This window comes from Oncorhynchus nerka, linkage group LG13 (genome assembly GCF_034236695.1).
Source record: "Oncorhynchus nerka isolate Pitt River linkage group LG13, Oner_Uvic_2.0, whole genome shotgun sequence".
NCBI classification, from domain to species: Eukaryota; Metazoa; Chordata; class Actinopteri; order Salmoniformes; family Salmonidae; genus Oncorhynchus; species Oncorhynchus nerka.
Window position 1 is genome coordinate 76,927,817 of NC_088408.1, and position 12,810 is coordinate 76,940,626.

Below are 12,810 nucleotides of genomic sequence, written 5' to 3' on the forward strand. Positions count from 1 at the left end.
TACCCCTGCACATTGACTCGGTACTGGTACTCCTTGTACGGTGCATTCGGAAAGTATTCAGACCCCTTTAGTTTTTCTACATTTTGTTACGTTACAGCCTTATTCTAAAATGGATTCAATAGTTTTTGTCCCTCATCAATCTACACACAATACCCCATAATGACAAAGCAAAAACTGCTTTTTAGACATTTTTGTCAATTTGTTTTGTTGCGACGCTAGGGGCAGTATTTTCATTTTTGGAAAAAAAAACGTTCCCGTTTTAAACGGGATATTTTGTCAGGACAAGATGCTACAATATACATATAATTGACAGCTTTGGATAGAAAACACTCTAACGTTTCCAAAACTGTAAAGATATTGTCTGTGAGTATAACAGAACTGATGTTGCAGGCGAAAGCCTGAAAAAATCCAATCCGGAAGTGCGCCATATTTTGAAAGCGCTGCGTTCCAATGAGTCCCTATTGAGCTGTGAATGTGCTATCAACCAGCTTACGCTTTACGTATTCCCCAAGGTGTCTACAGCATTGTGACGTAGTTTTACACATTTATGTTCAAGAATAGCCGTAGGTGGTCACCTGATGGCTCCCAGGGTGACTCTGTAAAATATAGAGGTAGCCATTACTCCAATCGGTCCTACTGAAAAACGAATTGTCCCGACCGATATATTATCGAATAGATATTAGAAAAACACCCTGAGGATTGATTATAAACATTTACATTTACATTTAAGTCATTTAGCAGACGCTCTTATCCAGAGCGACTTACAAATAACGCTTGCCATGTTTCTGTCGATATTATGGAGCCAATTTGGAATATTTTTCACCGTTTTCGTGACTGCAATTTCCGGGCGATTTCTCAGCCAAACGTAAAGAACAAACGGAGCTATTTCGCCTACAAAAATAATATTTTGGGAAAAAATGAACTTTGACTATCTACCTGGGAGTCACGTGAGTGAAAACATCCGAAGTTCATCAAAGGTAAACGATTTAATTTGATTGCTTTTCTGATTTGTGAAAAGGTTACCTGCTGCTAGCAAGGCATAATGCTATGCTAGGCTATCGATAAACTTACACAAATGTTTGTCTAGCTTTGGCTGTAAAGCATATTTTGAAAATCTGAGATGACAGGGTGATTGCTGAGCTGTGTCTCAATATATTTCATTTGTGATTTTCATGAATAGGAATATTTTCTAGGGATATTTATGTCCGTTGCGTTATGCTAATTAGTGTCAGGCGATGATTACGCTCCCGCATGTGGGATGGGGAGGCAGTAGAGGTTTTAAAAAACAACAACATAAATATCACATTTACATAAGTATTGAGATTTACATAAGTCTTTATTCAGTACTTTGTTGAAGGACCTTTGGCAGTAATTAAAGCCTCGAGTCTTCTTGGGTATGACGCTACAAGCTTAAGTTGACACACCTATATTTGGGGAGTTTCTCCCATTCTTCTCTGCAGATCCTCTCAAGCTCTGTCAGGTTGGATGGGGAGCGTCGCTGCACAGCTATTTTCAGGTCTCCAGAGATGTTCGATCGGGTTCAAGTCCGGGCTCTGGCTGGGCCACTCAAGGACATTCAGAGACTTGTCCCAAAGCCACTCCTGCATTGTCTTAGCTGTGTGCTTAGCGTCGTTGTCTTGTTGGAAAGTGAACTTTCACCCCAGTTTGAGGCCCTGAGCGCTCTGGAGCAGCCTTTCATCAAGGATCTCTCAGTACTTTCTCTGTATCTTTCCCTCAATACTGACTAGTCTCCAGTTCCTGCCGCTGAAATGGTGCCACCACCATGCTTCACCGTAGGGATGGTGCCAGGTTTCCTTCAGAAGTGACGCTTGGCATTCAGGCCAAAGAGTTCACGCTTGGTTTCATCAGACCAGAGAATCTTGTTTCTCATGGTCTGAGAGTCCTTTAGGTGCCTTTTGGCAAACTCCAAGCAGGCTGTGATGTGCCTTTTACTGAGGAGAGGTTTCCGCCTGGCCACTCTACCATAAAGGCCTAATTGGTGGAGTGCTGCAGAGATGGTTGTCCTTCTGGAAGGTTCTCCCATCTCCACATAGGAACTCTAGAGCTCTGTCAGAGTGACCATCGGGTTCTTGGTCATCATCCTGACCAAGGCCCTTCTCCCCCGATTTCTCAGTTTGGCCGGCACCAATCAAGTTGTAGAAACATCTCAAGGATTATCAATTGAAACAGGATGCACCTGAGCTCAATTTCAAGTCTCATAGCAAAGGGTTTGAATACTTATGTAATAAATGTATTCTTTCTTTCATTTTTGATAGATTTGTCAAAAAAATGTAAAACCTGTTTTCACTTTGTCATTATGGGGTATTGTGTGTAGATTGATGAGGGAAAACATGTGTTTAATCCATTATAGAATAAGGCTGTAACGTAACAAAATCTGGAAAGAGTCAAGGGGTCTGAGTACTTTCCAAATGCACTGTATATAGCCTCATTATTGTGTTACTATCTCCTTTTTTATTTACAAAATATTTTTCTTACTTTTTAACTCTGCATTGTTGGGAACGGGTTCTTGTATTTGGCGCATTTTATTCGATTTCTTTGTAAGGAACATTCAGGGAGATTTGCATTTTTCACAATGCCTATTTGCTTTGTTCTCTCTGCTATTAACGTCCTTGTCACGCCCTGACCTTAGAGATCCTTTTAATTCTCTATTTGGTTAGGTCAGGGTGTGACTAGGGTGGGCAATCTATGTTTTCTATTTCTTTGTTGGCCGGTATGGTTCCCAATCAGAGGCAGCTGTCTATCGTTGTCTCTGATTGGGGATCATACTTAGGCAGCCTTTTTCCACCTGTAGTTTGTGGTATCTTGTTTTTGGTACTGTGCTGTTTAGCCCTACTAGACGTTACATTTTGTTTTGTATTTGTTGTTTTTTCGGTGTTCATTTAATAAATTTAAATGTAAGCCTACCACGCGGCACCTTGGTCCGATCCTTCCATCGACGAACGTAACAGAAGATCCCACCACAAACGGACCAAGCAGCGTGGCCAGGAGGAGCAGACATCCTGGACATGGGCCTGGACAGTAAGGGATCCTGGACGTGGGAGGACGACACCGGGGTTCGCGACCACGACGGAAACCCGAGAGGCAGCTCCAAAAAAAGTTGGGGAGGGGGAACACGGGGTGGTTGGCGGAGCCAGGGTTTGAACCAGAGCCAACTCCCCGTGCTCACCGTGGGGAGCGTGATACCGGGCAGGCACCATGTTTTGCGGTGATGCGCACTGTGTCTCCAGTACGCATCCACAGCCCGGTGCGTGCTGTGCCAGCTCCCCGCACTTGCCATGCGAAAGTGGGCATCTGTCCAGGATGGGTGGTGCCGGCTCAGCGCGCCTCCACGACCCAGTATATCCTGCGCCGGCCATACGGACCATGTCTCCAGTGCGCCTTCACAGCCCAGTGCGTCCTGTGCCAGCTCCCCGCACTTGCCATGCGAAGGTGGTCCTTTGTCCAGGACGCGTTGTGCCAGCTCTACGCTCCAGACCTCCAGTGCGCCTCCACGGTCCAGTATATCCTGTGCCAGCTCCATGCACCCGGCCTCCAGTGTGGTACGTCCTAAGCCTGCTCCACGAAGCACGAAGCCTCCAGTGATGATCCATGGCACGAAGCATCTAGTGATGATCCATGGCCTGAATTCTCCAGTGATGATCCATGGCCGAAGCCTCTAGTGATGATCCATGGCCCAAATTCTCCAGTGATGATCCATGGCCTGAAGCCTCCAGTGATGATCCATGGCCGGAGCCTCCAGTGATGATCCATGACTCGGAGCCTCCAGTGATGATCCATGGCCCGGAGCCTCCAGTGAAGATCCATGGCCCGGAGCCTCCAGTGATGATCCATGGCACGAAGCATCTAGTGATGATCCATGGCCCGAATTCTCCAGTGATGATCCATGGCCCGAATTCTCCAGTGATGATCCATGGCCCGGAGCCTCCAGTGATGATCCATGGCCGAAGCCTCTAGTGATGATCCATGGCCCGAATTCTCCAGTGATGATCCATGGCCTGAAGCCTCCAGTGATGATCCATGGCCCGGAGCCTCCAGTGATGATCCATGGCACGAAGCATCTAGTGATGATCCATGGCCCGAATTCTCCAGTGATGATCCATGGCCCGAATTCTCCAGTGATGATCCATGGCCCGGAGCCTCCAGTGATGATCCATGGCCGAAGCCTCTAGTGATGATCCATGACTCGGAGCCTCCAGTGATGATCCATGGCCCGGAGCCTCCAGTGATGATCCATGGCCCGGAGCCTCCAGTGATGATCCATGGCCCGGAGCCTCCAGTGACGGTCGGCGGTCCAGAGTCCCCGGTGAAGATCTACTGTCCTCAGTCCCCGTCGACGATCTACGGTCCGGAGTCCCCGGCGATGATCCACGGTTCGGAGCTTCCGCCGACGATCCCCGCACCAGAGGTGCCATCGAAGTTGGCGGAGCCACGAGCAGAGCGGGGTCTGGCCCGGGTATGGTTCCCAATCAGAGGCAGCTGTCTATCGTTGTCTCTGATTGGGGATCATACTTAGGCAGCCTTTTTCCACCTGTAGTTTGTGGGATCTTGTTTTTGGTACTGTGCTGTTTAGCCCTACTAGACGTTACGTTTCGTTTTGTATTTGTTTTTTTTTCGGTGTTCATTTAATAAATTAAAATGTAAGCCTACCACGCTGCACCTTGGTCCGATCCTTCCATCGACGAACGTAACAATCCTGCCGCAACTTCCCTTCTGTTGTAGAGACAGGCCACATAAGATGTCACGGGCACATTCCATGACACTGACACTTGTTATGTCTCTGGGTTCTGTGTTGGTCATTTGGCATAGGATAGGTAGTGTTCCACCAACTCAGCTTTGCTGTGATGCCAGTGGTACTCCTGTTGGTGTGTGGGGGTGTGACGATTATGTCTTGGTGTCAGATGGGGTGTGAAGGGGGGGATAATTATTGGTGTCAAGTTGGGTGTGGGTGTGGAGAGGTAATTTGTAAGTGTGTGTACTTTAGTATGTATGTGTGAGAGAGAATGGGTGTGAGGACTTCTTGTTATCAGGTCATGCTTTAACGAGTGTGTTGTTGTCAGACAGATGTGGTCGCAAACACAACCCTCTCTTGCACTCACGCACTGCTTAAGCCACTAACACACCGTCCTAGCTTTGCCCATGCAGAGTTTAAACCCAGGTTGCCAAGAATCGTATCAATGTAATAACATCAGATTTTCAGCCAAGGTCAACTGAAGCCCTTAAATGTTGAGTCAAAGTCTGCCTCAGGTTTTTTATGTGTGTGTGTGTGTGTGTGTGTGTGTGTGTGTGTGTGTGTGTGTGTGTGTGTGTGTGTGTGTGTGCTTGCGTGCGTGCATGCGTGTGCGCGCGTGTGTGTGCACATGCACACGTGTGTGTATGTGCAGTCCAGGCATGAAAGCCTTTGATAGAGTCACACTTTTACAGAAAGCTTATAACGGCTCACACACACCCCACTACATCATACATTTACAGACACCCCATAACTGCACACCCTGCCCAGCGGAAGCCAGCTAACCTTACAGAAGTCACTAGGGAGAAGAGGGAGAGACTTTCCATATCCAGTCATACCTTTTTCACTATACTGCCTCTCCGTTTCCAGTGTTGATGGGTTGTTATGGTATTCTGATCATGTTTGGTTTAGCAATCAGTTACTTCTCAGACTACCATTATGTGACTAAAACACAATGACTGTACATTGTCTGCTGACCGATGTTGACCGCATGACTATTTGTTATCCTAATGATTACCATCATCAGTATCACCTAACCACTTGGTACAGTAATATAGTAAACAATTATAAAGTGTTATTTTTCCTAATGTTCCAATGTTATTGTTTTGCCTGTAGAATCTGGAACCAATTACACTTTTAGTTTAATTTGTTTTCACTGGTTTTTATTGGACGGTTTTAGGACAGTTCAGCCTGCGACAATCAGAAACACATTTCTACATTCTACAGTGATGCAACAGTACATAACTGTCTCCCTCCCCCCCTCTACCTTCCTCTTTTTCATAGCAATTATTCACTGTTCTCCATCCCTTCTCCCACTCTTCTCTCTCTCTCTCTCTCTCTCTCTCTCTCTCTCTCTCTCTCCCCTCTCTCTCAGACTGGACCATGTGAATGTGGTAGCAGCAAGGGAGGTTCCTGAAGGGCTGCAGTCCTCTTTACGCATCAATGATCTACCTCTACTGGCCATGGAGTACTGTCAGGGAGGTGACCTGAGGAAGGTGTGTTACACACACACACACACACACACACACACACACACACAGGGAGAGCCTTATGCTGATCATGTTTCTCCTGTGTCTGTGTGTGTGTGTCTCTCCAGTATCTGAACCTGTTGGAGAACTGCTGTGGAATGAGGGAGGGTTCCATCCTTATTCTGCTACGGGACATATGTGAGTAATAGCTCTAAGGCATTGCATTTACACACTGATTTTGACTAATTCTCACAGTGTCAGACATTGTGTAGCATGGTGTCTGTGTCATATGCCAGCAGTTTGGCCATGTTCCACGTTCCTGATGGTGACATCACAGAGCCACTTCCTGTGAGGCGGCAGTTAATGTGTGATAAACTTCCTGTTGGATGGAGTAAATGTGCGGGGACTTTGTGTGTCACACACACCTGTCTGTCTGACCTTTAGAGTGACATCATCAACGTCCCTAACCACAGGCCAGTCACCATTGACAGTACTCACACATAGTGTGATGGTTTGATTCCTGCACAGGCCACATGTACTGAATATATGTGTTTACTGTGAGCTTCTGGTTTTGGACAATAGTGTCTTCTAAATGACTATGTTAGTACATGTATATTACATGAAGACAAGCCAGGGCGTCCAGTGAACCCAGAAACATGTGTTTTTATTGTTCTTTATAATCATGGAGTAGAGGTCTTTTTAGATGCTCCACGGTTGCTGAACTTTTAACTGCTGACATGTTTCAGATGAGTTTTGTTTTGATACTTTGACACAGTGTTTTCCATCACTCTGTATACCTTTTACATTCAGCAGACTCTCTTATCCAGAGCCACTTACAGGAGCAAGTACGGTTAAGTGCCTTACTCAAGAGTACATTGACAGATTTCTCACTGGCTTGACATGACCAGACATGACCATACTAAATATAAAGCTGAACGTCATAAGCCAACTTCAAACTTCCTGATATTCATAGGCTCACATCGTCACACTCACACCAAATAAATCATGTTCTACATGCACGCAGATATGAGAGCACAGGACCGTGTACAGACTTCTACACTTGAACACACTCACAGGAGGGAACACGCATCAATAAACAAACACACACACGCTCAGGAATGCATATATAAATACATACATCTCACATCTATGAGATCAGGCACAGACAGACAGGTGAAAACACTTGAAATACAGACATGCAAAACATATACTCAAGTAGTAATACGCACACAAATCATTCCTCTTCCTGTTGAACTTTTGTGGGAACTTCCTACTGATGAGGGTTTTACAATGTAGCACCCACTGGGCCCTGACACACACACATACAGGGGCACTGGGGTTACGGTATCCACATCATTTAACACTCGTAGCCAACTCCCATTGACACACACAGATACACACACACACACACACACACACACACACACACGCGTCAGGCTGCTTTTCGATGCCCTATTAGCAGGGTAATGTACTGCCAAATGATTCACCCCCTAAATGGTGCTGACGCTCTCCTCTGGTTAGTCTGTATGGACAAGAGAAAGTAGAAAAGAAGCCCAGGATCCTATTTGATTACATGTTTGATTAAAATACCCGGATCCTGTTTGATTACACTGGATAGCTTGGCTTTGTTTATTCTCTCTCTCTCTCCCCCATCTCTCTGTCTCCTAGCCTCTGCTCTGACCTACCTTCATAAGAAGAGGATCATCCACAGAGATCTGAAGCCAGAGAACATCGTCCTCCAGCAGGGAGAGAAGAGAGTGAGTCTCCCTGTGTGATTTTAGAAACTGAACTCTTTGCAGTCACTCCCAGACAAATACCTAGGATTTGGCTCAATAGCCTAACTTGATCTTGAGTCGCACAGACGATATGGGTTCATTACCTGCGTAATCACAGAACCACAAACCACTGCAAACCCCAAAGCAGACAGACACCACATCTCTGGAATAGATCCTACCTTGTATGATATGTCGTCATCTAGTTAATGAGGCAGAATATACCATCCATCAGTAAACTCCTCAATATGTTTGCATGGACACAAATAAAGTTCTATAACTAAGGCCAGACATACTAAAACATGTTGTTGCTAAATGGTTATTTACTCCCTTGTATTATTTCATAGCATGAAGGGTACGGCACAAAACACATTCATTTCTTTCCGGTTTAAATAGACCGTAAATGTTTTTCATCGTGAAATGTTTCACACACAATAGCAATACTAAACACCCTCCTGGTGAAGGTGAGTGTTTGGAGTTCAGGGCTTGCCGTATAACTATTATATGAAACAGTTTTAAAAGGCCATAGAGCACCAAAGTAGTTATTTGATATTTATTAGTTAATTATATGTTATGTAGTTACTGTTTTACTGTGTCATTTCTTAGTTAATACTAGGAATATGTCATACATCATGAAGTTAAGCATAACCGTTGACACTGTTATCTCTTCGTCTCTGTAGTTGATCCATAAGATCATAGATCTGGGCTACGCCAAGGAACTGGACCAGAACAGTCTGTGTACCTCATTCGTTGGAACACTGCAATACCTGGTGTGTGGCGCTACTGTGGCTAACACTTCTTCTATCTGTTCTATTTCTACATATCTGTGGTAGAATCAGAATAACTTTTATTCGCCAACACATTTACTAGGAGTTATCTCACTTCCCCTCTTTTATTTTAGCTCACATAGATTCCTCTTTTTCATAGCAATTCTTCACTGTTCTCCATCCCTTCTCCCACTTCTCTCTCTCTCTCTCTCTCTCTCTCTCTCTTTCTCTCTGTCTCTCTCTGTCTCTCCCTCTCTCTGTCTCTCTCTCTGTCTGTCTCTGTCTCTGTCTCTCTCTCTCTTTCTCTCTCTTTCTCTCTGTCTCTCTCTCTGTCTCTCTCTGTCTCTCCCTCTCTCTGTCTCTCTCTCTGTCTCTCTCTCTGTCTCTCTCTCTCTGTCTCTCTCTCTCTCAGGCTCCAGAGCTCTTGGAGAGACAGAAGTATACAGTGACTGTGGATTATTGGAGCTTTGGTACATTGGTGTTTGAGTGCATCACTGGGTTCCGGCCTTTTCTGCCAACCTGGCAACCCGTGCCCTGGTACTGCCACACACAAACGAACACACACACACACATCCTCCAGCTAAACCTCTTATTGTCTTTTCCCCTGTTAGATACACAGACCCATTGTTGCTTTATCCTGCTGTGTTTAACCTTGAGCTACAATAATAAACATGTTGAATGTTATTCCTAAAGGGTGGGATGTTTGGTTATAATAGATCCCACTCCAGACTCAAAATGATTATATTTCAACACACTATCAAAGACCTACATAATGAGGGGAAATGTGTGTGTACTGCCCATGTGAGCCTCTGAGGCCAGCGTTGACAAGACTGGCATGGCCAAGCTTGCATTTCCTATGTATGTGCATGCGTGTGCGTGCGTGTGTGTTTGTCTGTGTGCAAGCATGCAAATGTTATTGTTAGCAATCTAAGCAATTGAAATAGAAAAATACTAATGCTCTGTTCTCCTCCCTCTCATCTCTCTTTCTCTCTGTCTCATTCCCTCTCTCAGGCATAGTAAGTTGAAGTTGAAGCAGGATCATGACATTGTGGTTTATGAGGACCTGACAGGGGAGGTGCGCTTCTCTAAACACCTTCCCCAGCCCAACAACCTCAACACGTGAGTCACTACACCGCCACCTCGGGGCCATTTCAACTCGCCTGTAAAGTACCTTCAATTTATTAAGACATAAGATAAGTCATTTGATCATTTGGGTGAATTATTCCTCATTGCGTGTGTGTGTGTGTTGTAGTCTGTTGTTGGGCCGTCTAGAGAGCTGGCTGCAGCTGATGCTGAGGTGGTCTCCCCAGGAGAGAGGCAAGGCAGACCCCCAGACCACTTCCTCAGACTGCTTCTCTCAGCTAGAGACTATACTGGAGCTGAAGGTACACTACACACACACTTTCTCTCTCTTTAATTCAATACAAATCTCTCTCACAGGATCCTTGTTTGGCTAGTCACTGGGTTGTAATGGAAGGATTGTGTTAATTTTCTCTCTAACTCTCTCTCTCTCGCTAGCTGGTTCACGTATTGAACATGGTGTCTGCTAAGATCTTCACCTACTCTGTCTCAGCCAATGAGAGCGTGGCTGATCTGCAGCAGCGAATCGGGTCTGACACCAACATCCCTCCAGCCAATCAAGAGCTACTGTTGGAGGCGGGACTAGCCCTGGAGCCACAGGGAGAGGCGGGGCAGTGTGCCATCGACTACACTGTAATCTATCTGATGTTTATACATAATCTATAATCCAATCAAAATGTCTTTCATATAGCATGTTGGACAGAGCAGTCAAGATATTGCAGGTGTAAAGGCTAATAAGAAGTCTTCACGTATCTTTACTATCTCTCTGTCTCTCAGGAGATCGACGGGAGGAGGACAGACCTTCCTCTGGTGTTCCTGTTTGACCGTTCCTCCTGCACCTACGAGCCCCAGTTCACCCCCCGCACAATGCCTGAGAACATACGCTTTGTCCGTGAGTATACCCGCACACTAATGCTAAGAAAAGTGAAAAATATCAATGAATAGTGGTCATCTCTGACAACCGTCTCTACTTTTTACATGTGAATATGTGAGGATTCTGTTATACACTGGAACTCTCTCTTTACCTTTCTCTCTTTCCATCTCTCTCTCTCTCTCTCTTTCTTTTTCTCTCTCCCACTCAGAGACGGATCCTAAGCACGTGTTGTCTTACAGTCCTCTGAGGAGGACCTGGGGCCAGGCCTGGGACACCATCCGCACCCTGAAGGAGGACTGGCAGAGGTTACAGCAGGGACAGAAAGCTGCTCTGTAAGATTCAAAAACACTTATTCTATCCGGGGAGTCAAATGTCAAATACTTAAAGAGATTTGTCCAGTACAATGAAAGTCATGGAATAGTCCCAAAACTCTCTCATTCTACCTTTCTTTCTCTCTCTCTCGTTCTCTCTCGCTCTCAGCATGAGTTTGCTGAGACACAACAGCTCCCTGTCGAAGCAGAAGAATGAGATGGTATCTATGAACCAGAGGCTGACGGCCAAACTAGACTTCTTCTCTACCAGCCTGCACATAGACATGGACAAATACCAGGAGCAGAGAGCTACAGGGATAGGTATGCATCTGGAAACATAGGTACTGTACTGTACAGAGGTCACACTGGAATATATGAGGACTAGACAACAGTCATAGTATATGTTTATGACTGCCCCAGACTGCAGCTCAGCATGGATAGGTTGGCTATATATTGACTTTACACTAAGTGTACAAAATATTAGGAACACCTGTTCTTTCCATGACATAGACTGACCAGGTGAATCCAGGTGAAATTTGTGATACCTTACCTGTTAAATCCACTTAATTACATTTACATTTAAGTCATTTAGCAGACGCTCTTATCCAGAGCGACTTACAAATTGATTCAGTGTAGATGAAGGGGAGGTGACAGGTTTACATTTTACTGCTCTGGGCTAAATCAGGGTCACACAGATTGATTCTTTGTAGTCTTAATAAAATCTACTATGAAACAAACGTATACACCTCACGCACATGGTTATGGGCTTTAAAAAAGAAGACACCTGTACCATGTCAGATATAGACTTGAAATGTATTACATTTTGAGTTTGCATCCCAATATTACACTTTATATACACTACCGTTCAAAAGTTTGGGGTCACTTAGAAATGTCCTTGTTTTTGAAAGAAAAGCACATTTTTTGTCCATTAAAAAAACATCTAATTAATTAGAAATACAGTATAGACATTGTTAATGTTGTAAATAACTATTGTAGCTGGAAACGGCTGAATTTGTAATGGAATATCTACATAGGCGTACAGAGGACCATTATCAGCAACCATTACTCCTGTGTTCCAATGGCACGTTGTTTTAGCTAATCCAAGTTTATCATTTTAAAAGGCTAATTGATCATTAGCAAAAACGTTTGCAATTACTTTAGCACAGCTGAAAACTGTTGTCCTGATTAAAGAAGCAATAACTCTGGCCTTCTTTAGACTGGTTGAGTAAAGAGCATCAGCATTTGTGGGTTCAATTACAGGTTCAAAATGGCCAGAAACAAAGACTTTTCTTCTGAAACTCGTCAGTCTATTCTTGTTCTGAAAAATGAAGTCTATTCCATGCCAGTAATTGCCAAGAAACTGAAGATCTCGTACAACGCTGTGTACTACTCCCTTCACAAAACAGCACAAACTGGCCCTAACCAGAATAAAAAGAGGAGTGAGAGGCCCCAGTACAACAACTGAGCAAGAGGACAAGTACATTAGAGTGTCTAGTTTGAGAAACAGATGCCTCGCAAGTCCTCAACTGGCAGCTTCATTAAATAGTACCTTCAAAACACCAGTCTCAACGTCAGCAGGGAAGAGGCAACTCCAGGATGCTGGCCTTCTTTTTTAATTTTTTTTTATTTTACCCCTTTTTCTCCCCAATTTCATGGTATCCAATTGTTGTAGTAGCTACTATCTTGTCTCATCGCTACAACTCCCGTACGGGCTCGGGAGAGTCATGCGTCCTCCGATACACAACCCAACCAAGCCGCACTGCTTCTTAACACAGTGCGCATCCAACCCG

The 12,810-nt window shown here is 44.8% G+C and overlaps 1 protein-coding gene across 2 annotated transcripts in view; it reads left to right on the forward strand.

Moving 5' to 3' along the window:
* Positions 1-12,810, forward strand: part of ikbkb (inhibitor of nuclear factor kappa B kinase subunit beta) — a 31,269-nt gene that overhangs the window by 11,359 nt on the left and 7,100 nt on the right. For both annotated transcript variants that reach the window (XM_065026714.1, XM_065026715.1), the window contains exons 4-14: positions 6,123-6,243; positions 6,345-6,414; positions 7,885-7,973; positions 8,669-8,758; positions 9,168-9,292; positions 9,767-9,874; positions 10,008-10,140; positions 10,274-10,468; positions 10,613-10,727; positions 10,918-11,041; positions 11,190-11,341. In XM_065026714.1, coding sequence (XP_064882786.1) covers positions 6,123-6,243; positions 6,345-6,414; positions 7,885-7,973; positions 8,669-8,758; positions 9,168-9,292; positions 9,767-9,874; positions 10,008-10,140; positions 10,274-10,468; positions 10,613-10,727; positions 10,918-11,041; positions 11,190-11,341 — 1,322 coding nt within the window. The remainder of the gene's footprint in view (positions 1-6,122; positions 6,244-6,344; positions 6,415-7,884; positions 7,974-8,668; positions 8,759-9,167; positions 9,293-9,766; positions 9,875-10,007; positions 10,141-10,273; positions 10,469-10,612; positions 10,728-10,917; positions 11,042-11,189; positions 11,342-12,810) is intronic.